General features: G+C 44.9%; 1 protein-coding gene across 1 annotated transcript in view; it reads right to left on the bottom strand.

Annotated features, from left to right (window-relative positions):
• ripk1l (receptor (TNFRSF)-interacting serine-threonine kinase 1, like) overlaps nt 1-26,467 on the bottom strand; it is an 81,848-nt gene that overhangs the window by 50,707 nt on the left and 4,674 nt on the right. The window contains exons 2-5 of the mRNA XM_068054673.1: nt 13,110-13,333; nt 11,553-11,706; nt 3,959-4,096; nt 1,487-1,715 (exon numbers count right to left, since the gene is read on the bottom strand). Coding sequence (XP_067910774.1) covers nt 1,487-1,715; nt 3,959-4,096; nt 11,553-11,706; nt 13,110-13,312 — 724 coding nt within the window. The 5' untranslated portion in view covers nt 13,313-13,333. The remainder of the gene's footprint in view (nt 1-1,486; nt 1,716-3,958; nt 4,097-11,552; nt 11,707-13,109; nt 13,334-26,467) is intronic.

Genomic DNA, 26,467 nt, shown 5'->3' on the forward strand with positions numbered 1-26,467 from the left:
GAACTCAAGTCTGCTGATGATAGGTCATCAACCTGAAACGTTAACTCCGTTTCTCTGTCTGCCTGGCCTGCCGAGTCTTTCCAGCTTTTTCTGTCTTTATTTCAGATGAGGTATTGGATTTGGATTTGAAAATTAGCACACGTGTATAAGGAATGTATATTTTTCAATACTTCTCACTGGCCAAGACCATCATCAATTCAGCTATACCTACAAACCATGTTAAACTGGCAACAACCAGAACTTACACCTAGTTATGATGGTGCCTAACCAACATGATCCACTTGTTTACCTCCCATCTCCCTGCTTCTCAGGACTGCCATGGGAACCATAGAGTTAGGCCCAAGGTAGAGACTGGAATGGCCCCATGTGTGGCAAAAGAAGAGAGAGTATCATGTAGAGCTCTCCTCTTGTTTACCTACTGAAGACTGCAGTTGTGGCTGAGACCTTTCTTCAGTGTCCTGCATCAGTCTTCGGGGGCCTGTGGCCCCTTTAACACAGTCTTCCATCTGCTGCAGTGCCAGTCCTGCTCTCATATTCTTGGGAGCCATTGCAAGCTCTCACTTACTGGCAGGATTCCCAGTGGAAAACCCGCCATGAGTATCTGATCACTGCTGACCCAGGATCAGGGCAGTAGGTGGAAGAACGACTCCAAACTGTAGGGGTGGGATCAAGGAAAATCCAACCCTAAATTTATATTGAGAATAACTCCTGTACAGCAAAAGGAAGCTGATTTAATAGACTTCACTCAACTAGATTAACTTCTTTAACGGTGTGACACTTAAGCTTGATTTGTCCACTGTGTGGAGTTAATACCTTTTCATCAATCTCAGCTATAAATATCCACTCATGTAATAAAGATTCCTTTCAGGCCTCCTGGAATACAGGTTGCCTCATATGACCTGCTCTCATAATTGTAACTGAGTAGCAGCAAGGAGTTTTCATTGCTGAAGAGCTGGAGTATATCCACACACACAGATCCTGGTGATGAGCTGTGTACTTTTCAAATTTGCCAGGCAGGTTGATGTGTATTTTAAAATAGGAAGTGGTGGGAAGCCCCTGACTTGCCCAGGAACAGCTGCCTTTCCGTCTTACTCCTTAAGAAAAATATTCATGCATCGGAATAGAATTTTCCTCTCTAACTGTGGTGTAGATGGCACAGTTTTTTATTCTGAATAAAGAGGTAATGTATTCCAATGCTGAGGATAATTATGACAGAACTGGCAAGTGTCAAAGTCTTAATTAATTTCCTCCACCTGGTAAGTGAAATGACTGCGTAAGGACACATCAAAGCTGCAGGCTGGATGTCGATCTTTGTACTACAATACTAATACTTGTTTGTATTTACCCTTACATTATATTGTTCAGTATAGATGCAATTGTCTTTTAACAATTACATTGAAAAAGACACAAATATAAAGTCCAAAAGAATGGGAAGCAATGAATCACAAGTAACCAGAAAGGTGCATGATTCCAATGAGTAACTTACGTTCATATGGTTCTTTGTTGGTCAGGATCACCCAGACTACAATGGAAAAACTGTACACATCAGACTTTTCCGTGGCCTTGGTACTCAGTGACTGCAGGTGTTCAGGTGCTAGGTAGGACAGCGTGCCTGCATTGTTCTGCAGCTTTGAGCACATTTGACTCCTTCTCTTTTGCTCTTCATTGGTTAATCGACTCCAGGTTTTAAAGATTGCCACACCTAGATCTGCGATCTAAAAGAGAAAAGAAAACAAACATTTAAGAAACAGTCCAAGTTTCACTTTCTGTCATGTAAAATTATATATAGTTTGCAAAGAACCATAGTAAACTGTACTTGAAAATGTTCTGCTGTTTAAAACTCCATACTCAATGAGGATCGAAATGCTGATATTGCTGGATGAACACTTAGGTGGGTAAATTCACCCATCTGCAACTCCCTGGATACATGACCACCCATGTGAACATTAGACAGAGCAAGACCGGCTTCAGACATACTGACCTCTTGGTCAAATAGTCTTCCAACACCCACAGTCGGGGTTCAAGCCAGTTGAGTAGTATACTCAAAGGCAGTTAGCGTACTCCAGCAGGAGCCAGTCCCTTTAAAAGATGAAAGGAGAAAACTGGGAAAGGAAAAGAATAAGTCGGAATTTTCTGATGGTGGTGGTGGTGGGATGGCAGCGCTTTCCACCCATCCCCATCAAAGCCTGATCTACCTTGACTTTGGAGCAGGCCGGGAAATAGGCGGGAGATTAGTTAAATGTGCAAATTAGGAACCTATTTCGTATGTAGGAGCCCAATGCAATTTTGGTGTTCCTGCCGAGGGCAAGACGCATACTCTGACCATAACTGAGCAGTCAAACCAGTTCTCCTAAAGGGTCTACTGCAGGCCGCTCTGTAAACAGTACAAAAAGCAGCTGTGGTATTGATCTTTGTGAAGCCAGGAGATGCAAGAATGCTCCACTTCGCCCCACAAAATCTTCTCACCCATTCCTCCCTTGCACCCCCCCTCACCCCCCCAACTTTACTGGGATTGGCTCTCCTCCACTTGATTCCTGGTTCGGCTCCGGGAGATGCTGTCAAATTGCTTTGGCCTCACACAGATTTCATCGGATGGGCAGCAAGCTCCAATTCCCATCTCCTTTCTGATGGAATCGGACAAAGATTTAGCCCCTTATTAGGAATCTCTTGAGCTGTGCTACCCAAGTGTTCTGGAAACGAAAGCACGGATACAAAGGACAACAAATGTCACTGAAACAATTACATGGCACCACTGAATGTAAAGCAGGGCAGTTCTCCTGATGTCCTGACAACATTTATCCCTTAACCAATACCACTAGTGTCATCCATGGCTCAGTAATAGCACACTCACCCCCGAGTCAGCAGGTTGTTCAAGTCTCACTCCATGAACCTGAACACATAACCTAGGCTGACATTTCAATGTAATACTGAGGGAGTGCTGCAATGCCACAGGTGCTGTCTTTCAGATGAGACTTTCAACCGACGTCCCGTCTGACCTCTCAGGTGACAATATTTCAAAGAACAGCAAGGGTCTTCTCCCCCCGAGTGTCCTGGCCAATATTTATCGCTCAATCAACATCACAAAAACAGCTAATTATTTCTTGGCTATTTGTAGGCGCTTGCTGTGCGCAAATTGGTTGTGGTGTTCCCCTATGTTAAATTGGTCTACATCAATAGCTGAAAGCTTGTGGTAAATCAGAAGCCCAATTTTCTATTTTATTGGCTTAAATGGAGTAGAAAATTGGATGCAATGTAGAATGCCCCCTTCCTTCTGCCCTGTGATCTGTCCCGATCGGCAGGGATCATCCACAATGGATTCCGGCTGGAGCATTCTGTGGCTGGCTTTCCCACCCAGCAGCCTATCAGTCAAGCCAGCTGGGTTCCTCTTCCCCCAACGCTTGCTTCCTTTCTGCGTCCCCGTAATTTTTTTAGAATTCAGATAGAGGATGTAGATGTCACTGGAAAGGTCATCAGTTATCGCTTGTCCCTAATTGACCTTAAGAAGGTGGTGGTGAGTTACAACGGAATGCCTCACTGGGCCATATCAGGGGCAGTTAAGAGTCAATCACATTGCTGTGGGTCACATATAGGCCAGACCGGGTAAGACAGCAGATTTCCTTCCCTAAAGGGCAGTAGTGAAATCAGGTGGATATTTACAACAATCCGGTAGATTCATGATCCCCATTACTGAGACTAGCTTTTTATTCCAGACATATTTAATTAACTGAATTAAAATTCCCCAGCTGCAGTGGTGGGATTTGAACTTGTGTCTCCGGATCACTAGTCCAGGTCCCCAGATAACTCGCCCAGTAACAGAACCACTATGCCACCATACCTGAATCAGCCATTGGTCATCCAAATTAGCTCAACATTGAACACTGGATCGAAAGCCTAACAGTAAATTGTATTGTTAGGACATTGCAATGTACACAATTACTTTACATCTCTTCCTTTTTACCTTGATATGATAATCTGCATCGACCAAGATATTTTCAGGTTTTAGGTCTTTGTGCACAATATGCATTTCATGTAAATAAGCCATTCCTTCAATGACTTCCAGAATTACTCTTCCTTTTACAGATAATGGGATAGGTACCTGGAAATACATTAAACAGGAAGATGAATGAAAGAAAACAAATGGTTTCTTCAATGCGTAAAGCAATGACAATGTGGTCGATTTAATGTGCACGCCAAGCTTTTGATTATCCTAATTTCCAACTGTCACGAAAATGTGCTAGGTCGAAGGATGATGTTTTAATCCACCAGCTGGAAACCTGAATATCAAACTGGTGGAGACGAACCACTCAAACCTTGCAAGCTTCGAACTCTATCTGCTGACTGTGCTTACTTACTTAAGCCGGAGGAGGGAGCTAAAGAGAGAGAATTTCCCAGAAAAAAAATCTCCCTATAAGGAATTAAGCTGCATTGCTGTCTCCCAATGAACCATCGAATCAACGTCCATATCTTCAAACCCGAAGCATCACTGAATCAGCATCCACATCTTCAAACTGGAAGCTTCAGGACCACCGAATTCAGCCTGAAGCCAGCCGAGTCACCAACCTCCACAGACTGTATACTCCTTTTATTTCTCTGGACTCTAATTCGACCAATCTATCCTTCCCCACTCTGGAACCTATTTGTTTGTGTATGTGTGTGTTTATATGTGTGAGAGAAAGTTGAAGCATCTTTTATTAATTTAATTAGCTCCGTTTAAGTACAATAAAGTTAACCTCTTTCTTTCTTAAACTCGAGCAAACCTGTCCGATTGGCTCTTTTTATGATCATGGCGCGTAAACAGTTAAAACTCACTGAATTGGCAAGTAGATCCACTTGAAAAAATAAATCTGTTATGGTCAAACAAGGAGAGGGAGGTAATGTGAATGCAAGTAGCCCTCAGTATCCTGGGTTTGTGAAGGGTTATGAAATAACATCAGCCAAGGTTCAGGATTCTGACTGCTATCCTCTGCTGGAGAACGCACGTGACCAAAGACTTGCCATCCTGACTAGAAAATAGATAATGCCGGGAACCTGGCTTCTAAATTTAATATTCAGTTGGCTGAAAATTAAGTCCAGACTTTAATTTTAACCTATGTGTTAACCCGTTTAGGGCTCCAGTTAGGCACTGTATTTCTGAATATGCATGTGCACATGATTTTCCTACCCAGTTTCTGTAACTTTATCTGGGCAAGTGCTGAATGTAGTGGAGATTGGAAATCTATTAGACTGGGGGAAATTAATGCTGCATTTCGCCACGCCTAGAATAATACAATGACATAGCACAGAAGGAGGGCATTCAGCCAATCACCCCTCTTTGAAAGAGCTATCCAATTAACCCCACATCCCTGCTCTTTCCCATAGCCCTGTAATTTTTTTCCTCTTCAAATATTTATCCAATTCTCTTTTGAACGTTATTGAATCTGCTTCCACCACTCATAAAGGCAGTGCATTCCAGATCACAACTCGCTGTGGAATAAAATGTTTCCTCATGTCGCCTTAAATCTGTGAACTCTGGTTACCAACCCAATCTGCCACTGGAAACTGTTTCTCCTTATTCACACTATCAAAACCATTCATGATTTTGAACACCTCTATCAAATCTCCTCCTAACCTTTTCTGCTCCAAGAACTTACTTCTCAATTCTGATGCACCATTATATTTTATTTCCAACATAGTACTGTGATTCCAGTCTATCTTTGAAAACAATTAAGGAGGTAGGGAGGAAGAGAGTGATCGCTTGGGGAAAGAGTGTCGAGATTAGTTTTCTTTGTAATAATTAATCTTCAAAAAAGGTGACAAAAAAAAGGCAAGCGGAGAAATCATAGAGGTTCCAATACTGGTGTAGTGCCAATAGTATTTTAGTCCTAATATAGGATTGAAGAGCAGTAGTTAACCCTGGTTGTTAGAAAGACGATAGTGTATGGGAAGGCAGAGCTTCATGTGTGTACATTGGACACAGCACTGTATACTAGTTTTCTCTACTAGACACTTTGATGAAGTAGAACTGATGAGACAGTTAGAAATTCTCAATATTTACCACCTTTTTTTCAAAATAGTAAAATCCTAGATTTCTCCCTCCTTGCCTGAAGACACTTGTTTTATCTTGCAGGATAAAGCTTCCTCGGTGCTAAAGGCTCTCTAGTATCTCACCCCGGAGGGGAAATCACCATGTGTGAACCCAAAGAGTTAGTCTCAGCAGGTTTTTTGGCAGCAGAGTGTGTTACAGCTAAGTTTGGTCCTATTCTTACCCAATGTCAGCACACATGCACTTTCCAGCAGGAGTCACGTTGACAGTGATCAGGAAGGGAAACTCTGGTCCTTTCCACTCCATATCCCAGGGACAGTGAGGCCAGTTGTCACAGCTGAACTGCAGCTTGGCAGAGACCAGCTAACACAGTACAGACTGGAAATCAATACAATGGTCAAGTGCTTCACCATGTGGGTGCTCTTACCCAATAGGCCACAGGGAGAGCTAATTGTTAGCAACTGAGGTCTGAATCTTAACTCCCAAAAAAGGTGAGTTGCAGTCGCATCTGAGTTAAAATGCAAAAAATGTGGAACAGGAACCAAACCCACCTCAAACCTGTCCACTTCTGGTTTCAATGTGGTTGACTCTTACATGCCCTCTGAAATGGCCTAGCAAGCCACTCAGTTAGGGAATTAGGGATGGGCAATAAATGTTGGCCTGGCCAGCGACGCCCACATCCCATGAATGAATAAAAAAAAAATAACAGAGGTAGGATGAGGGGCAGGCAATCCACTCAAGGGAAGCAGGTTGGTCATTTAAATATTATAATGAGGCTGCGCACCTTCATTTTATCAGTCATTCTATTTTTAACAAGCTTGGGAAACTCAGTAGCTTAAAGGAGGTGAGAGGAACTGAATCCATGAGCTAGGTGTCTTTACAGCACTGCGTGTGGGCCAGGGGGAGCAGGAGTGAGTCTCCCATGTTCAACTAAACTCCCACCACCCAGCCCTCCACCCCCCGTGATCTGTCCACTATACTCCCAACCACCATCAGATGCCCCCCCCCTCACATTCCCCCCACCAATCAAGGCCCCCCAGGATCACCATGGGACCCTCCCCCTCTCCCCCCCATGATTGGGACCCCCATCAGAAGATGCCTCTACATTGCAATCGGGAGCTTCCCTGTACCCCCTCCCCCCCCCCACCCCTCCATGATCTCTCTCACTCCCAATACACCCACGTGCTCTCGTAGGCTTCGGCCCTGTGAAGCAGGCTTCCTGCCCAAAAGCCCTCCAGCCTGTCAATCGGGCTGCCTGGAGGCAGGAAACCCACAGAGAGAGAAAAAAAAATTAAAGTAGCCCTGCAGTTAAATTCTGGACAACATTCAGGAAACATACTCTCCCCGGTTTCCCGGCCCTCACAACAGCACCTCCAACGCCCCCGCCCCCCCCACCCCCTCCCCCTACGCAGAACTGGTCTCCAAGTTAAAAAGCAGGCCTCAGAAACTGCTGGTTGTACATTAATGTCACCAGCCTAATTTGTTGAACCTCAGTCGCATGGCTGGCCGTGTGGGAAATAATCCCACAAAAATCACAATAATTGCCTTTCTCACAAGTCTAACACGAATGTCATGTACAACCATCACAATACCAAAAGAGTAGGAGGGTAGTATACTGACGCAGAATCAATCACTAATGAGAAAGTAATAGAAATTGTTCATGGTATGCCTCAAACTGATAACATGTTTGGAAGAATGGGGAGGGCAGCTGGAATTTTTTGGCAAAAATCAAACCTTAAGAGCCAGGAGAGATAACAGTGAACTAAAACATGACACTAGGAACTCTCAACTAGTTAGTTCAACCTGCAGCAGAAATACTGAATGTTGTTACCAGAGACGCAAGGCTGGATATTCTACCTCTGCAGAATCGGGCACATCTTTGGCACAGCAGATTTGGGGTCATTCAAGAAATCTTGGTGGACTTCTCAGCCTCTGCCGAGGTGTCTACCTGAAAATAGCAGGGCAAGGATTGGTTGTGCCATGCCTGCGGGATCTGCCACAGCTCAGCGTGGCAACAGGCTGTTGTGCTTCTGGATGAAGGTTAGAAAATAAATGTAATGTTCTAGAAATTTATCCTTGAGCCCTGTAAGCGACTGCACAGTCTTTTTGGGGCTGGAAGTATTTTTCAACATCCCTGCCATAGCAATGCCAGACACCAAGAACGAAGCAGCCTCCTGATTTCCAGCGTTGCTATATGCAAATGACAGAAAACATGGCAGACAATGCATTTCTGTTATTTGAACATTATGACAATATGTACCCTCTCATACACATGGCGGCAAAGTATTCTAATTCATTCCACCTCCACTTGTGTCTAGTGACCAAGCAAAGAGTAATCAAGTAATCCCACAATATCCTTTTTATTTAGGAATCTAGCTAATGAGATGCACAAACTTCAAAATGCCAACAGGAAGTATTGAGACCACATGCCCTCCAGGAAGACTCCCCAGCAGAGGCTGTCACTTCTAGTGGGAAATTGGAGGGCCGCAAAGATGGGCGTGGACTCAGTGGATAGTCCACAATCCCCTCACCTGCTCCAGGCCCAGTGAAAAGACAGCAGACGGAGGGTTGAAGGCCCTGGCCATTATTAACAAGCATTTGGCGAAATGAAGTACAACAAATCAGTGCACGTGGGTTTAGGGAAGGTATTCACAGTTGAACAACGGAACGCACTTTGGTGAAGAATATATCATCAGCTGGATACTGTAGATTTAGATCAATAGAAGGCAGATAATAAGGTACCTTGCCGAAAACCTGCGGAGACACTCTTGGCATGTGGAAACGCGGGAGAGGTAGCAAATTGGATACAAGAGGTGCAGTTTAATTATATAGAAAAAATGAAAAATTAAAATACTGGGGATGTCACAAATGGAAAATGATCACGTTTACTGTAAGGAGGTCTGGCATTCTTCGATTCTAAATACTCATCTTTCTGGTTCCTTATCTGTATCTGATCTATGCTGGTGACTCTTTGGAAAGAATAAACATGCTGACAGAAAAAGCTTAGTTTCTTCTCATCTGTTGCGTTGTATTGTTCAAAACCCCAGTCTGTGGTTAGTATAATCCTGCCTGGCAGCTACAGAACAAAAGAAAAAGCCTCCTGCAGTGTTCCAATGAAACTCAATCAGAGCTCAAGAACATTACCTCATCTTTTGATTAGGCACTTTTACAGTCTTCTGAACTCAACACTGAGTTCAACAATTTCAGACCCTAATCTCTGCCCCAATTTTGTTTCCTTTTTTTTGCTAATTTTTGTTTCACTCTCTTGTTTTTCTATTTTTTTGCTTTCGGACGGCAGCTGCTCATTATTCTGCCGTTCACACCTCCTCTAGACGTATCGTTTGTTTTTAATTTGTCCCATTACCACTCCCTTTGGCCTTGCACCACCAACTCTTTTGTCATTTCATCTCTCCTGTCTTCCATCCTATCACAGACCTTCTCTTTTGTTCTTCTTCTCCCCGTCCCGTCTTTCACTTGCTTAAAACCTAATACGTTTCTAACTTTTGCCAGTTCTAATGAAAGGTCATCGACCTGAAACATTAAATCTGTTTCTCTCTCCACAGATTCTGACAGACCTGCTGAGTATTTCCAGCAGTTTCTGCTTTCATTATCAAAGACAAAGCATCGTGGTATGTTCCAAAATCAATGGGATCAGTACACTAATACAAGTTTGTCTGCCTTCAGCAAAATCACATTCATGCAACTGGGCTGCTAGTCTTTTACTGGATCATAACTAAAGCAAACTTCAAAAATCGCTTGTGATTCAGCCAAACCTCCATGTTCATCCCAGGTACAAATTCAATCTGCATGGACTACTCATATTGAAGCTTCACACACTTCACCATCTCCCAATGGCGCCATCTAGAACACTGGTCTTTGTATACAGTAGTTCAGATATAGATTTAACCACCACCTATTGAACCAGGGTTTTTCTGTTATAAACTGAGCTACAAGAAGGCTTTGCACTTGTCCTTTGTCGCCTAGATACCAATTTTCTACAATTATGTGCTCTCAGCAACCGCCTGGGTCAATACCAAGAGACCATGTGCCCTTGTCATAATTGCCTCCACCTACACTGTTCTTTCTTTTGGGCCTCCTTATCTCGAGAGACAATGGATACGCGCCTGGAGGTGGTCAGTGGTTTGTATGGAGTGACCTCTCCATGGCGCATGCCTGGGCAAATTTATGGAGGTTGAGAGTTGCCCAGTCGTCAAAACCCCCCTCTCGGCCTTTCTGGTGGGGTCCAAAGGAGTGCAGGACACGACGTTTGGCACCAGTATGGCTGCAGGAACTGCCGGAAACATGCCAAAGGTGACACATGACCGCCTACGGGGTTCCGCTCCGGATTTTCTGTTAGGGTTTACTCCCTTAGCCTTGGTCTCTCCCGAGACGCCCACAAGGCAGTGGGGTTGTTGAGGCCCCTACACAGGTGTAGGATGGTGCCGGTGGGAGGAGGGGATGCAAGGGGGAGGGGTAGAGGGAGGGGGTGGGTGCAGGGGAAGGGGGTGCGGGGTGAAGATGGTGCGGGGGGGGGCGGGCTGGGACGGGGTTGTGAGGGGGTGAGCTGAGAGGGTGGAGCAGGGAAGGGGACGGGGGTGGGGGGGGTGGAAGGGGGGTAAAGGGGGGGGGGGGGGGGGAGTGGAATCTGGTGCAGGTAATAAGCCATTTCCTCAGTGCCCACCATCGACGTCCGGAAAGCTCATCTACGTCCTTCGGGAGGTGAAGCATCATTTGGCAGACTTAGAGGTGGTTACATTTGCTAAGGGTTTTTTTTGCAGTGGTTTAAATAAAGGCATGCAGCATTGCCGACAGTGCGCTGCAGATGCTCTCCGAGCCATCTCCCGCGGGCGCTTTGAAGTTGCGGCCGGGGGGGCCGTTCGTGGATGTTTTGGGTGTTCGGGGCACCTTTTCACAGGACTTCTCTCGGGTCCCGCAGCTCCTTCTTCACCTCAATGGACTTACCGCATGCCGTGGCTGCAGACACTCTGGACTGTGAAGACAGCAGGATCGGAGATTGAAGTATCGGCAGCTGTGCTCGTCAGTTTCATCCGGATCAATTTCATTGAGAAAACAAAGAGCAGGTGTGGCTGGGGGAGGGCAGTGGGCCCAGGTAACATACACTAAACTAACTGTTAACTTTTAGATAGGGCTAAAATGAACTGATTTAAAGAGCCAGGGGAATTTAAACAGTTTAAGAGGGCAGATTGGGGGAGAAAACGTTAGGGATGGGAGCAGATGGCCATGGATAGAGTTGATCAGCAAGGGAGCTTCCTAGGGACTGTATTGATACGCTATCTATGTAATGTTTGAGCTGATATTGCAAAGTGTTTTCAAAATGAAAAAGGCAGACACAAGCCCTGTGTAAAATCAGTAGGCTCTAACTGAACATCTTTGCTAGTTACAACATCATTGTACTCTTCACTTTACATGCATTGTGACCTATGACTGGCAGGAGCTGGAGTTTATAGAAATTGCAGTCCCGTACAAAGCCAGCAAGTGTGGGAAATTATTGTATACATTTGGCACTTACACTTTGTAAAAGCTGCAGCAGATTCCCATTCTCCATGAATTCCATGACAAGCGAGTAATTGCCATCTTCCAAAATAACTCCAATCAACTTTATGACTCGATCGTGATTCAGTTTATGCATCATTTTACCTTCCTCAAGGAGAGAAGAATTGTATCTGCAAAATGGAAAAATTAGTAAAACAAAACTCCTTCCATTGTACTAAACAAGCAGTTTCACTTTCAGATTTAACGTACCACACTTGCCAGCTCACATAGGCCATAGATTGGAAATATTTCCAAAATCAGTCTTTTGTAATTTCTTATAACTGTATAATTTAGAAGATTTTGATTTTAAGAATCAAAACTTGGTGATATTGCATTTTGACTAAAATGGGGAAGAGATGAAACTCAGGCTGTCGATTCATTATTGCCCGTTTTACACTATTGCCCAAAATCAAAATTACCCATCAAATGTCTGGCCTCAAGCATGAAGTATGTGTAACAATCTATCTGTCCAGATCCACCCCCGTCCCACCCACCCTGGAACTGCAGCTGGAAATGGAGCCTCTGACTGCTAATCTCCCATGACCTCCAGAAGATCGGAACTGGATTTTCATTCCGGAGTCGGGAACCTGACACCTGGAGCGTTTCAGGGTCACGACCCCGTGTTTCAGCAGCGTCGCTCTCATGACAAGATCTTGGAATGCAAATGTCCTAATTGGGCATGAAACGAGCTCAGCGCCCAATTAGAGGCACTGAGCACCTCCAGGAGGCGGGGGCTGCCTGTCTGAGGCCAGCGGCAAAGGCAGGCGGCTGCCATGTTGGGAGCGCAGGTAGCTCATGAAAGGGCCAGGTCGGTGGCAAGGACAGGAAGTGGTCATGGAGACCAACTGAAGGTGCAGTGCTCGACCCGGAGCTAGTTGGCCCCTCAAATTTATTTGCATCACGCTAACTTGCACCAGTAGGGATTGCTGAAATGATCATTGAAAATCGCCTTCCCGAATGCCCTGGACCCTTGAAATGCTGCTCCTTGAGCTTAATGGGCCATTAATTGGAGGCGGGCGGCTTCCCCATTCGTTCCCCAGCCCTCACATTGAAAACCGAGGACTGTCCTGTAGGCGCCGGGGACCGGAGACGACCCCTGGGACCGCAATTTTCAAATCACGTCCTTTCCAGTTGACGACCCTGCGGCCCTTTGAAAATCTGGCCCCTGATGCCTGACAGGCAGCACCTCACTCATCTGCCCCTTCCGCAGCATTAAGCCTGTAAGTGGATGGGTCCATACTGGCAGTGCCCCCAGACCATGTAAATAGCCCACTATAAAAGAAGCCCAGTGATCTTGGGGTTGGCCAGTTGCAATGCACTTTGGGGTGCACTGCTTCTGTCCAGTGCTGATCCAGCACTGGGAAAATCTGCCCTAAAAAGTTTCTTTTTAAACACAATTTTCACCAATTGCTACATTTTTCAAAGTAGTGTAGAATTAGTTTCCAGTATCCTCAGACGGGTTAGAGATCCTTGCAAGCAAAAGCACTCTGTGGATAATAAGCAGAACTCAGCTGTGTGTTCATGTTACACTTACTCTGTGCGTTGTGGTCCTGTATACACTGTTTTTAAAACTACAAGTCCATGGTTCCTCCTGTAGCATAATGACACCATTCCAAAACCTCCAGAATCCAGGGGCTGTTTCTCAATCAGCTCTGTGGAGTCTATGTGGATTTGATCTAAAGACATGGCTGCTCTACCTGGGCTTTCCTTAACAGCCATAACCCAGCTTTTTCTCATAACTAGTTAATTTCTCTGTACCTATTGCAAAAGAAAGAGAAAGAGAGAATTCAGTCCACAACTATTACCAATTGACGACTCTTCTGCTGTCTGCTTTAAGCAGTATTAAAAACCATCCAAAGACATCCCCATAACCCACTCATAACTTTTAAAAAGCAGTTTCTTTTTCAACCACCCCTTACTTAACAAACTGTACTACATTATACAGCAGTCAAAGAATCCCCCTCCCTTCAAATTGTTCCAATATGATGAAATGCAAACTAAAGTTCATTAGACACTGCACACACACTGCAAAAATACTTCTTGTGAAATGTGTGTTCCTGACACTTTTTTTCCTGCCAGAAGGGCATATTGCGAGTTCAGGCTCACAGGTCAGCCGATTATCGCTGTGCATTATTTGTGATACGTGCTCTTAGCAGACAAATCTCTGCACCAACAGTGTAAACTTGTAAAGTCTACCCTCCTAAATGCACTTTTAAGAAGCAAACTTTCACTTTCTCCCCAGCCTTTCTAAGGTCTCCAAGTACCCCTAGTGGGCAGCTGACTGTATGTCAGCATCCATTGTCGCTGTTTTTTTTCCTTCCCCAAAGAGGAGTTCACAGCCTCATATCCCAGACAGGACAGCTGAGACTGTGAACACACTATCTGGAGTATTGTGTGCACACAGCTGCAATTAACCAGCACAGCATCACCATGGCACTCATCTTACAGGCATAATTTCAGAAACAACATTGTTTCGCCATTATTGTACACTGTACGTCAAAAATATAAAATACATCATAAAGATTATTTCTATATTTTATTCCTGCTGAAAAAGAAATTGTTGCCATACAAAGCTGCAAACAGCCTCCTAGTTTCCTTTAACTGTTCTTTGCTCCCAGACACAGACCCCAGTGATAGCGATAGCTCAGTGTCAAATTTTGTTTGACAACGCCCCTGTGAAGTGCCTTGGTATGTGTTACTATGTTAAAGGCCCTATATCAGTGCAAGTTGTAGGAGAATACTCAGGTAGCTCCCCACTCACACATCTGCTTGGAACAGGTGATGGAGGGGAGGTTGTATCGTTATAAACTGTGTGGAGCGTGCATACACCTTTGCGCTCCTTGCCCGGTTCACTGGCTGCTGGTGCCCGATACTACACACATAACATCATGAGCGACGCACCAAGAGTACCAGTAAATGATGCAAATACTTGCATTTTCTGGTGAAGTCAGTTTATGCGTGAAGTAGCTTTCCATCTGCAGCACTCTGCAGTGCACATGGTAAGCCCCTGTGGTTTCAATGAAAGCTCCTTCCGAGTGCCCTAGATACAAGGATTCCTGAGTCTTGAGAAGGGCATATTGAATAAAGAATGGGGTATGTGGGAAACTTTCTACTGCTGCAAGTTACCTACTTATGGGAACCTCCATAAAAACCCCCCAAAAAAACTGATAACAACAAACTGCGTTGTGTGCAAATGATGTGGAAAGTGGGGGAGGTGGCAGAGAAATGAGTAATCATAACTTTGTGGTCGACAAAGGCAAAATACTGCCTATTATTCACTTTCTCCATTATTGTTGTACCACTTTACAGAGGTTGCAACATCCTCACAACTTGTAACAGACAACCCAAGTACCCAGCAACTTCCTTCCCCTAAATCTCCATATATCTCAGCCAAGGCTTGGGAGTTTCTGGACCTAGATTAATAGAATCTATCGACCACAATATATTAATCCTTAGCCCATACTTTTAGTGGAAATTCACCTTTATGTTTGAATGTCACCGCCTAATAACACAATAACTGTGGTTGCCCTAGAGAGGATACAGAGGAGATTTACGAGGGTGTTGCCAGGATTGTAAAATTTTAGCTATGAGGAAGGTTTGGATAGGTTGAGGTTGTTTTCTCTGGACCAGAGGAGGCTGAGGGGAGATTTAATTGAGGTATATAAAATTATGAGAGGCCTGGATAGAGTGGATAGGAAGAACCCATTTCTGTCACCAGACAGGTCAATAACCGGGGGGCATCAATTTAAAAGTAATTGGTGGGAGGATTAGAGGGGAAGTTGAGGAGAATTTATTTTCATCCAGACGGTGGTAGTGGTCTGAAACTCGCCACCTGAAAGGGCGGTAGAGGCAGAAACCTTCATTGCTTTTAAAAAGTACTTGGATATGCACTTAAAATGCTACAACCTACATCACATTTATCTGGGAAGTGGAAGTAGGCTGGATCACTCGTTTACAGCCAGTACAAACACCAAGGGCTGAATGGAGTCCTGCTGAGCCATAAATTTCTATGATTCTCTAAATAAGAAAAATTACTCATTAACCACCTCAGTAATAGGCCAGTATAAAAAATGTTTCATAGATAAATAAATGTCTTACTGAGCACTTCGACAAAGAACAAAGCTGAATTAAATAAATCCCACAATCATCTTACTACAAGTGTGTTTTTCCTCTACTTCAAAAAGGCTTGTCTGCTGTGAAAATGTTAATTTTCTTCTACGCTGGTTAAGTCTCTGCACTTTTCCTCTTTCTAGTTAATTGTTTTATGAATTTTTGTTGTTTACCAAATATGCTACACAAATACTTCAGGCAAACTTTCTCCCCAATCACATTTGCAGCTGAACAGAAAATCTCAAAGATGCAGCCATTGTAACACTGTAACCCGGGCTTCACTTGTGCATTGTGCTTCTCCTTCACCTGGCTCACCCAACCGCACCACTGCTCCCTCACCCGATTTTAATTGCTACACCATTGGCGGCCATTCTTCCAGCTGTCAAGGTCCTAAACTATGGAAATCCCTCTATAAACCTGTCCGGCTCTCTACCTCTCATTCCCCTGTTAAGATGCACCTTAAAACCTACCTCTTTGACCAAGCTTTTGGTCGTCTGCCTTACTATCTCCTTATGTGGCTCAGTGTCAAATTGTGAAGCAGCTAGGGGCATTTTATTATGTTAAAGGCGATTTATAAATACAGGTTGTTCTTGTTTAACTGAAACATTTTGGAAGTAGCATTGCTTTAAATATTGTGAATTTGGAGAATATATTGGCAGAGAGATTACCGGAACAAAATTTACAACACGCTGATGTAGAGAAGTCTGGGCCTTCACAAGCCTTAGATGTGTTTTAATGACCTTGTGCACTGCTCAGCACTCTTCTGTCATCTATCTGTGCTTCCTTCTTGAGCCTGAGTATGTTCCACTCCCAGATATTTCTGTTCTGTACATCTGCCTCCTCTCTCTCCCTCATAACTGCCTGATTCTTCCACCTGTACGTATGCTCCTTCCCTGCTTTACCCTCAGGACCTGGTTCCTTCCTGCTTTGGCGTAGGCCCCACTATAGCTTCAAATGTCCCAGAAGACACATTGGGGTCGATTTTAGCTTTTGGGCACTAGCTGGTCACGATTTTGCAGCTTGCCAAACTGATGTCCCAGTGCAGCTCGTCGGACTAAGGCTGATCAATATTGGCCAACTCCAACAAGCAGTGATCCAGATGATTTCCTGCGGGACGTGTAAGATCACTCCTCTGACGTCCATAAAAGGCCATTCCAAAGTTACCTTGCTGGGCCTCATTGATTGTTGCCCATGCAACTGCCAGAGCCGACACAGAGCAACCAATGCCAACCTAAAGTGGAGTGACCTAATTTGCATATTAAGGGGGCCTGCTGCCTGAAAAAGCAGACACTTTGAGTACCCAGCCCCTTTCAAAATGATGTCGTCTACATCACTGGAGTTATCGGAGTGGTAAGGCTACTGACTCCATTTTAGCCGCCAGGAATAAGTTAAAATCATCCCCACCCAATTCAAAAATGGCAGCCGACAATCAGCCGGGCACACCGTCGCAACTTCTCCTCAGTCTACAAGTAACACCACAGAAAATCTTAAGAAATCCTGTCATAAATCTTTTTCCTGGAAGTTGTGATTGCTTCAGTGGTATTATTTTGCCAGTGCATTCCTATTATTAGCTATACATAATCAGAAATAACAAAAGGATTACAAACTAGTTTCTCATGGTTTACAAAGTCACAAGAAAAGGAGAAGGAGGAAGAAGTATGTTGCATTTATGTCAGAGTCGGCAGTGAGTAAGCATTGATCGACCTAAATAAATTTCATCTCTGATTTTCCAACTTTTTCGGGAAATTATCGCATTATGCAAAGAGGTTTTGTTAAGGATAAGACAAATAACACATTCATGGTAATGTGCAAGCATAATGGAACATACATATGCAAGGTTTTGTGCGTGTTCGATATGCAGAGAAACAGGGACACTTATGGAGGTGCCACACAGATAGAAGTTTATAATGAAAATAAAGAAAGGATAAAGAACATGGTTGTTAACAAATGAAGTCGCGCCACTGCAGAATAGCAGTGCAAGGGGTATAGCACTGAGCAATAGAAAGCCACTACAAGTCAAAGAAAGAAACAGCTGTGATATTGAGAATCAACGATGAGCACAATGCTGAATAGATATGAGCTTGAGATACTAAGTCAAGGTGCTAATGATAAAAACAACATGCAATCAGAGGAATTGTAAGCCAAATTAAACAATACAAACCTTCAAATCACTATAAATACCCAACTGGCACATCCTACTCAAGATTATTGCTGCATCCTCCAAGTATATATTTCCACTGTTACGAATGACTAGTGAATCCACATAAGATTGCAACACACATTAGTTAAGAATCATGGAATGGTTACAGCACAGAAGGAGGCCATTCTGTCCATCATGTCCATGCCGGCTCTCTCCAAAAACAACTCAGCTAGTCCCACTGCCCAACCCTTTCCACATAGTCTTGCAAGTTTTTCTCTTGAGCTGCTTACCGAATTCCCTGTTGAAAGCCAGGATTGAATCTGCCTCAACCACAATCTCAGGCAGTGCATTCCAGGTCCTAACCACTTGCTGCGTAGAAATTCTCTTCCTCATTTCGCTGGTGGTTCTTTTACCATTCATCCTAAATCGGTGTCCTCTGGTTCTTGACCCTTTTGGCAACAGGAACAGTTTCTCCTACCTAATGTCCAGACCCTTCATGATTTTGAGCATCTCTATCAAATCTCGTCTCAACCTTCTCTTCTCCAAGGAGAACAGCCCCAGCTTCTCCAATCTATCCACATAACTGAAGTTCTTCATTCCTGGAACCATTCTCATGCGTCCTTTCTGCACCCCCTCTAAAGCCTTCACATCCTTCCTAAAATGTAGCGTCCAGAATTGGACACAAAGTTGGGGCCAAACCAATGTTTTAAAAAGGTTCATCATAACTTGCTTTTGTACTCTATGCCTCTATTTATAATGCCCAGGATCCCATTTGCTTTTTCAACCACCTTCTCAATCTTGTGTTAAGACCTGGTGAGAAAGGGGTCTAGGGTTCCCTCTTAGCCTTCACCTGGTCTTACCATAACAGGGTTTAATTTTAAACACACTGTGTTTTTAGCTCCCCCTTAGTGAATCCTTGTTCATTAACTTCCAATTAGAAGGCAAAGAAACTAGCCAACAGGTTTTCTTAGGTTTAAAGAAAAAAGGTTGAACTTTAATAAACTTAAACTCTAATTCAGTTAACGTCTACGGATACGCGACGTGCCCATACTAGCAAGCATACACGATACACACATGCAGATAGAGACAGAAAAGAGCAGAAGAAACAAAGCGGAAAAGTTTAAGGCAATATCTGAAGATGGATTTGATTACTGTTCTTCGGGCTCGCTGTAAAGTCCTTGATCGTAGGTAGGTCTTGCTTTTCATTGGGGCCCAGTATTCTTCTTAAACCTTGTAGGAGACTTTTCTCTCTTGAAGTTCATGTTTCCTCAGTGGGTCCAGAGGCTTGTGAGAAAGAGATGGGAGCAGACAGAAGAGATCTTTTCACTCCAGGAGCAGTCTTTTTTTCCAAAAACTCTGTGGCGAGTTCCAAAAACCCTGGACCAGCCAGTTAGTCATTTGACCAGCTGGTTTAACCAGTTCTGGCATTTGTGGATTGTATCACCTTAGCAGTCTCTGGAATGCTCTTCCTTACACCTTCAATGTCTGGTGATCAAAATCCATTGTGGGTAGAATGTGTCAGGGAATGGTCCTTTTGTCTCCACAAGCACTGTCTTTTAGTATGCAAATGCTTTTCAGCTAAGTGTCTGGGAGCCCTTGTAACAGGCCTTCTTTTCTTCCCAGCAAGTTTAAAATCAATGTTCATATGACAAAATTAATATGCCTCATTCTTGGCAGGTAGGAGCCTGCCATTGCACTTGCCTGCCACCTTCAACGATTTGTGCACATATACCCACCACCTTCCTCCCCCGCAATGGTCTCTGTTCCCGCACTCTCTTTAGAATTGTACCCTTTATTTTATATTGCCTTGCCTGCAGACTGATGAGCATCTGCGACCAGTTCGAACTGGCCTCGGGAGCCAAAGTTAATTGCGGCAAGAGCGAGGCCTTGTTCTTTGGGAACTAGGCTGACCGGTCCTTTGTCCCCTTCACTGTCAGTTCAGACTACCTGAAGGTGTTGGGGATATGGTTCAGAGGGGCCGGGGCATGCACCAAAACCTGGGAGGAGCGAGTAGCCAGGATATACCATAAGCTGAGCACGTGGGAGCAGCGATTTCTTTCCATTGTGGGTAAGAACCTGGTCATCAGATGCGAGGCGCTCACGTTTTTGCTGTCCGTGGCGCAGGTCTGGCCCATACCCCACTCCTGCACTGTGGCGGTAACCTGAGCCACTGTCCGCTTCATGTGGGGATCCAAAATGGACCGGGTCCGGAGGGACACGATGTTCGAATCCCTTGATAAGGGCGGGAAAAATGTACCCAACGCCGCCCTCATCCTGATGACCACCTGCGTGTGCGGCTGCATCAAGCTGTGCGTAGACCCCCAGTATGCAAACTCCAAGTGTCACTATATGCTGAGGTTCCCAGTGTTGCGAAGGATGGGTCTGGTCACATTGCCGCGGAACACTCCATCCAGTTGGACAGTGCCGTACCACCTATCCTTCGTGGAAAAGTTTCTAAGGGAAAACATCTTTGACCACCAATCCATCAGGCAGTGGTCTGCACGGAATGTCCTCAAGGCCCTACAGGAAAAGGAGATGGTGGATCCGGTCAGATGGTTCCCTGAGCAGACTGCCAAAGTCATTTGGCGGAATACCTCATCACCAGAACTTTCAAACAAGCACCAAGATATAGCTTGGCTGGTGGTGAGAAGAGCCCTCCCTATCAGATCCTTCCTGCACACCCAGAGTGTCACACCTTCTGCACAATGCTCTCGAGGTGGCTGTGATGGGGAAGAGACGGTTGCCCACCTCTTTCTGGAATGTGTCTTTGCAAAGCAGGTAAGAGATGCAGTGGTTTTTGTCGAGGTTCATCCCAAGCAGCTCTGTAACACAGGAGTCTGTGCTCTACGGGCTGTTCCCAGGGACGCACACCGAGACAAACATCAACTACTGCTGGATGACTATCAATTCGGTGAAAGATGCCCTTTGGTCTGCCCGAAACTTGCTGGTCTTCCAGCGCAAAGAGTTGTTCACAACCGAATATTGCAGACTGGCACATTCCAAGGTCCAGGACTATGCGCTGAGGGACGCACTAAAGCTTGGGGCAGCAGCCGCAAAGGCTCAATGGGGAAAGACCACTGTGTAAGTTCCCCCCACCAAGCTGAACTGAGGAGCTGGATCCATGGAAAACCCCTCGAACTGTAGCCAGAAAATATTTGTCTGCTGTAAAATGTACATGGCATGAAATGAAATGGAAGGGTTGTGAGGCAACTCACTCTTGTATTGAAGGAAACTGATCTCCTTTGCACTCTTTGTATTTTTTGACTTTGTGCTTTTTGGAACTGTTTTGTAATGTATTTTTTTAACGGATTTTATGAATAAAGTATATTTTGGAAATAAAAAAATATATTGCCTCGCCTCGTTCTTCCTACCAAAACGTATCACTTCTCTGCATTAAATTGTATCTGGCACATATCCACCTTTCCACCAGCCTGTCTATGGCCTCTTGAAGTCTTATCACTATCGTCCTCACAGTTTGCAATTCTTCCAAATTTTGTGTCATCTGCAAATTTTGGAATTGTGCCCTGCACACCCAAGTCTGGGTCATTAATGTATATATCAAGAAAAGCAGTGGTCCTAGTACCCCTGAGGAACCTCACTATATACTTTCCTCCAGTCTGAGAAACAACTACTCTCTGTTTCCTATCACTCCACCAACCTCGTATCCATGCTGCCTCTAACCCTTTTATTCCATGGGCTTCAACTTTGCGTGATGCTGAAATGAAAGCAGTAGTAGAATATATTTCATATTTATAAAATCTGTAGAGGTAGAAACCATAGAAAATGTTTAATCATCCAATTATCCAGGGATAAGGGATTACAGTTATGTGGATAGACTGTAGAAGCTGGGGTTGTTCCTCTCAGAGCAGAAAAGGCAAAGAAGTGATTTGATAGAGGTGTTTAAGATGATGAAGAGTTAAGATAAAGTAAATAAAGAGAAACTGTTTCCAGTGACTGAAAGGGTGATAAGCAGAGGGCACAGATTTAAGGGGATTGGCAAAAGAACTAGAAGTGACATGAAGAAAAAGCTTTTTTACGCAATGAATGGTTAAGATTTGGAATGAACTGCTTGATAGGGCGGTGGATACAGATTCAATAGTAGTCTTCAAAATGGATTTGGATAAATACTTGAAGGTGAGAAGTTGCAGGGATATGGGGAAAGAGTGAGACTAACTGGGTTGTTCTTTGAACAAGCCACACAGACTCGATGGGCTGAATGGCCTCCTTCCATCCTGTATTATTCTATGTAAGGAGATACCGTATGGAAAAGTCGAAGAGATACAGTTTCCTTAGACTACCCCAACGTACTGACATGACATGCGGAACAACTGAACAGGCTGACCAACTTAAAATATTGGATCGGCAAGATTGTACAAGATAGTTAAAATGGGGTTCACCAGAAATTGTGTGAGTTATTTATAATTATTTAAATAGAGAGGGCCTGTGGAATTGGGTAGAATTTCTTCGCAGTGTTTAAAAATTACTCTTTGATGGGGTCCAGCCTGCCTCGAATGGCACAAATTGTGGAGCGATATATTTCTTTTTTTTTTCATTTCACATATAGGAAATGAGCAATTGAGCAACCAGCACCAGCCAGTATTAAAATGAAGGTCTTTTTTACTCAGGAGTTCCAGGTAAGAACAATGGGACTGGTGTACAATGGGTCTGCATATTCATATACTGAGGAAGCTACAGATGTGAGGTGAGAGTTGAGATCAGTTTAAGCAAGGGAATGAAAGATTTAAATTTAAGGTGTTGGGAGAATCTTGCACCAACACAGATCTGTGAGGCTGTATTGATAGGTGAGTAGTACTTTGGGCAGAATAGGATTGAGGCAGCTGTTTACATAGAGGATGAGAAGCTGATCAGGAGAGAATTGGCGCAATTGCGTTTGGAGCGAACATCAGCATTTATGAAGGTTTCGGGGCAGATGAGCTGCGATAGGTGTACAAAGCAGATGATGATACAGATGTGGAAGTAGACGATCCCTTTGATTAGGGAAGTGGGACAAATTGGATAACTGTTTCAAAGAGCTGCCATCGGCATGAGAGGCTGAATGGCCACCTTCTCTGCTGTATCACTCTATGAAGAGGAAATGGGGTCAGTAGCTTGGCTTAGGGTTGAACAGTCTGCTACAGCCCGAGATAGGGATCTGGGATGGGAATGGTGTTAATGGCAAGAGTACAGAGCATCTGTGGGATCTGAAGACAATGGCTTTTGTCTTCCTTATGTTTAGTTGGAGGAAGCTACAGCCCATAAGAGACTGGATGTCAGACAAACAGTTTGACCAATCCTGAGCTTTACATTCCGACCACAGCTGAGGTTTCCTGGATTTAAGTCTAAGCAAAATCAGTGCAGTAACACTTAGTGATCAATGTTTCTGCTCCTATTGGACTATTATAGAACTGTGTTTTGAAACAGAAAAATGAGCAATGTTTTAGAGGACTCATTCTTTATTAACTGCATGTGCAATTCAATTGACCCCAACAGCTAAAGCAAGACTTTGTACTGGTTCATACGAACATATGAATTAGGAACAGGAGTAGGCCATTCGGCCCCTTCGAGCCTGCTCTGCCATTTAATAAGATCATGGCTGATCTGATTGTGGCCTCAACTCCACTTTCCCGCCTACCCCCAAGAAAAACGGCCTGGCACAGAACGCAGTAATGTTAACTTGCTTTACCCCAGATGGGACTTGAACCTACAATCCCTGGCTTAGGAGGTCAGTGCCTTATCCATTCATGTCACTATTGCATTAATTATCCAAGACCTCTTTTAACTGTAATCCATATATATATATATATATATATATTATATATGTTTTATATTATTTATATATATATCTATCTATATATGTTTTATATTATTTATATATATATCTATCTATATATGTTTTATATTATTTATATATAGATAGATATATATATATCTCCTTTCATGGACCTTATATCTTAATGAAAAATTTTAAAATGTTAAAATTAGCATGTTCAATACAGTGCAGTTAAAGTCACTGCAGCGAGTTAGCAAAGCTCAAAGCCTTTGCCAAACAAGATCCACCTAGAAGTGAAAGAAAATGTGTCATTATGATTCTCCAGGAAAAAGTTGATAAAGCCGAAGGCAAATTTAAGAGTTGGGTAGCTAACTTTAAAAAAATGGGTGTAAAGATTGCTTCCATTAATGTGCGTAGCATTAAATCTACTACGCGATCTGTTTCAACCTTGGATTACCTTGCCAAGGTCAAAGCCAACCTACTGTTTCTGCAGGAGTGTGGAATACCACACCTCAGCACCTACAGGCAGTGGTCGCGATGGTGGTCCCACGGGCCATCGATCTGGTCGGGGGGTAATGATTGCCGTTCCTCCGGCCTGGGTATTCTGCTGCGGGGAGGTAACTTCACCATCTCCGAAGTTAAGGAGGTGGTGGGCGGTCGCCTCCTCGTAGCAGACGTGATGTACAACAACGCTCCGCTCCGGTTGATCAACGTGTACGCCCCGGTAAAACGTAGCAAGCGGCTGACCGTCTTCCAGCAGCTCCCACTGCTGCTGGCGACGTCCAGGCCGGTCATCCTAGGCGGTGACTTCAACTACATCATCGATGCGGCTGGACGATCCGGCAGTGACGACAGCAAACTGGACGCTACGTCCAGATTCCTAATAGAAACAGTTAAAGATGCCAAACTGCACGACGTCTTCAGCAAACCTGCAGATGGAGCGCAGCGCAGATACACATGGTCAAGATCGGACGGGTCTGCCCGTTCCAGGATTGACTTTCTGTTTGTGTCCCGTCCCGTCACAGTCAGATCCACCGACGTCAAGCCGGTGTTCTTCTCCGACCACTGCCTCTTACTGGCTGACTGTCACTTACAGGACGACCAGCGGGTTGGCAGAGGGACGTGGAAGCTCAATGCTACACTGCTGACCCCAGAGAACGTTGAGGAACTCAAAAGGGATTACAAAGGTTGGAGAACCATGAAACCCCTCTTTGAGTCTCCAGTTCACTGGTGGGAAGCGATTAAGGAGAACATCAAGAGATTCTTCATCCACAAAGGTGTTCAGAGGGCGAGAGAGAGACAGAGGGAAATGTCCCGACTCCAGAAAAGTATGCAAATTCTGCTCCGGTTGCAGTCAATGGGGGTCGAGGTCAAGGAGGACCTCCAAGAGGTGAAGAGCCAGCAGGCCTCGCTCTTTGCCAAGGAAGCCTCCAAGATCATCTTCCGGTCCAGAATCCGCTCCATCGAGCAGGATGAGACGTGCTTGCGTTACTTCTTCCAAAAGGTACACAGAGAGAGCTCTGTTATCAGCAGCCTGAAGGAAGAGGATGGCTTGGTAACGTCTTCGCAGTCCGACATACTAAGGATCAGAAATCCTTTTATGCTGGGCTGTATGACGCGAAGCCCAAAGACAGCAGAGCCTCCCAGTCCTTCCTGTCATCTATCACAGAGGTCTTAGATGACAGCAGGAGGGAGAGAATGGACCAGCCGCTAACTCTGGATGAGCTGACAAAGGCCGTCGAGTCCTTCGAGACGAGTAAAACTCCCGGAAGCGACGGCTTACCGGGAGAATTGTACTCAGGCCTGTGGGACTGGGTCGGCCCGGACCTGCTGGAAGTATACGAGAGTATGCTCCTGGCCGGCAGCATGTCGGAATCCATGAGGAAAGGCATCATCATCCTCATTTACAAGCGGAAGGGGGAGAGGGCAGAAATCAGAAATTGGCAGCCCATCTCACTGCTTAATGTTGACTACAAGATTCTGTCCAAAGTCATAGCCAGTCGAGTCAAGTCTGCTCTGGAGTTGGTGATCCACCCCGATCAGACCTGTACTGTACCCGGCAGGAAGATCTCTGATAGTCTCACGCTACTCAGGGATACGATCGCCTACGTACGGGACAGGAGGGTAGACACCTGCCTCATCAGCCTGGACCAGGAGAGGGCTTTTGACAGGATATCGCACACCTACATGATGGACGTGCTTTCCAAAATGGGGTTTGGGGAGGGAATCTGCAATTGGCTCCAACTGCTCTACACAAACATCAGTAGCGCAGTCTCAATCAATGGGTGGGAATCGGAAGGTTTCCCGATCAAATCTGGAGTCAGACAAGGCTGTCCTCTCTCCCCGGTCTTGTTTGTTTGCTGTATTGAACCCTTTGCTGAGTCTATTAGGAATGATGCGAGCATAAGAGAGGTGACAATCCCAGGCAGCGGAAGCACTCAGGTCAAAACCTCCCTGTACATGGATGACGTCGCCGTCTTCTGCTCTGATCTGCTGTCCGTGCGCAGACTGAAGAGCATCTGCAACCAGTTCGAATTGGCCTCGGGAGCCAAAGTTAACCACGGCAAGAGCGAGGCCATGTTCTTTGGGAACTGGGCTGACCGATCCTTTGTCCCCTTCACTGTCAGGTCAGATTACCTGAAGGTGCTGGGGATATGGTTCGGAAGAGCCGGGGCGTGCACCGAAACCTGGGAAGAGCGAGTAGCCAGGGTACAACAAAAGTTGAGCATGTGGGGGCAGCGATCTCTCTCCATCGTGGGTAAGAACCTGGTCATCAGGTGCGAGGCGCTCACGTTGTTGCTGTACGTGGCACAGGTCTGGCCCATACCCCACTCCTGCGCTGTGGCAGTCACCCGAGCCATTTTCCGCTTCA

This window comes from Heterodontus francisci, chromosome 2, assembly GCF_036365525.1.
Source record: "Heterodontus francisci isolate sHetFra1 chromosome 2, sHetFra1.hap1, whole genome shotgun sequence".
Classification (NCBI taxonomy): Eukaryota; Metazoa; Chordata; class Chondrichthyes; order Heterodontiformes; family Heterodontidae; genus Heterodontus; species Heterodontus francisci.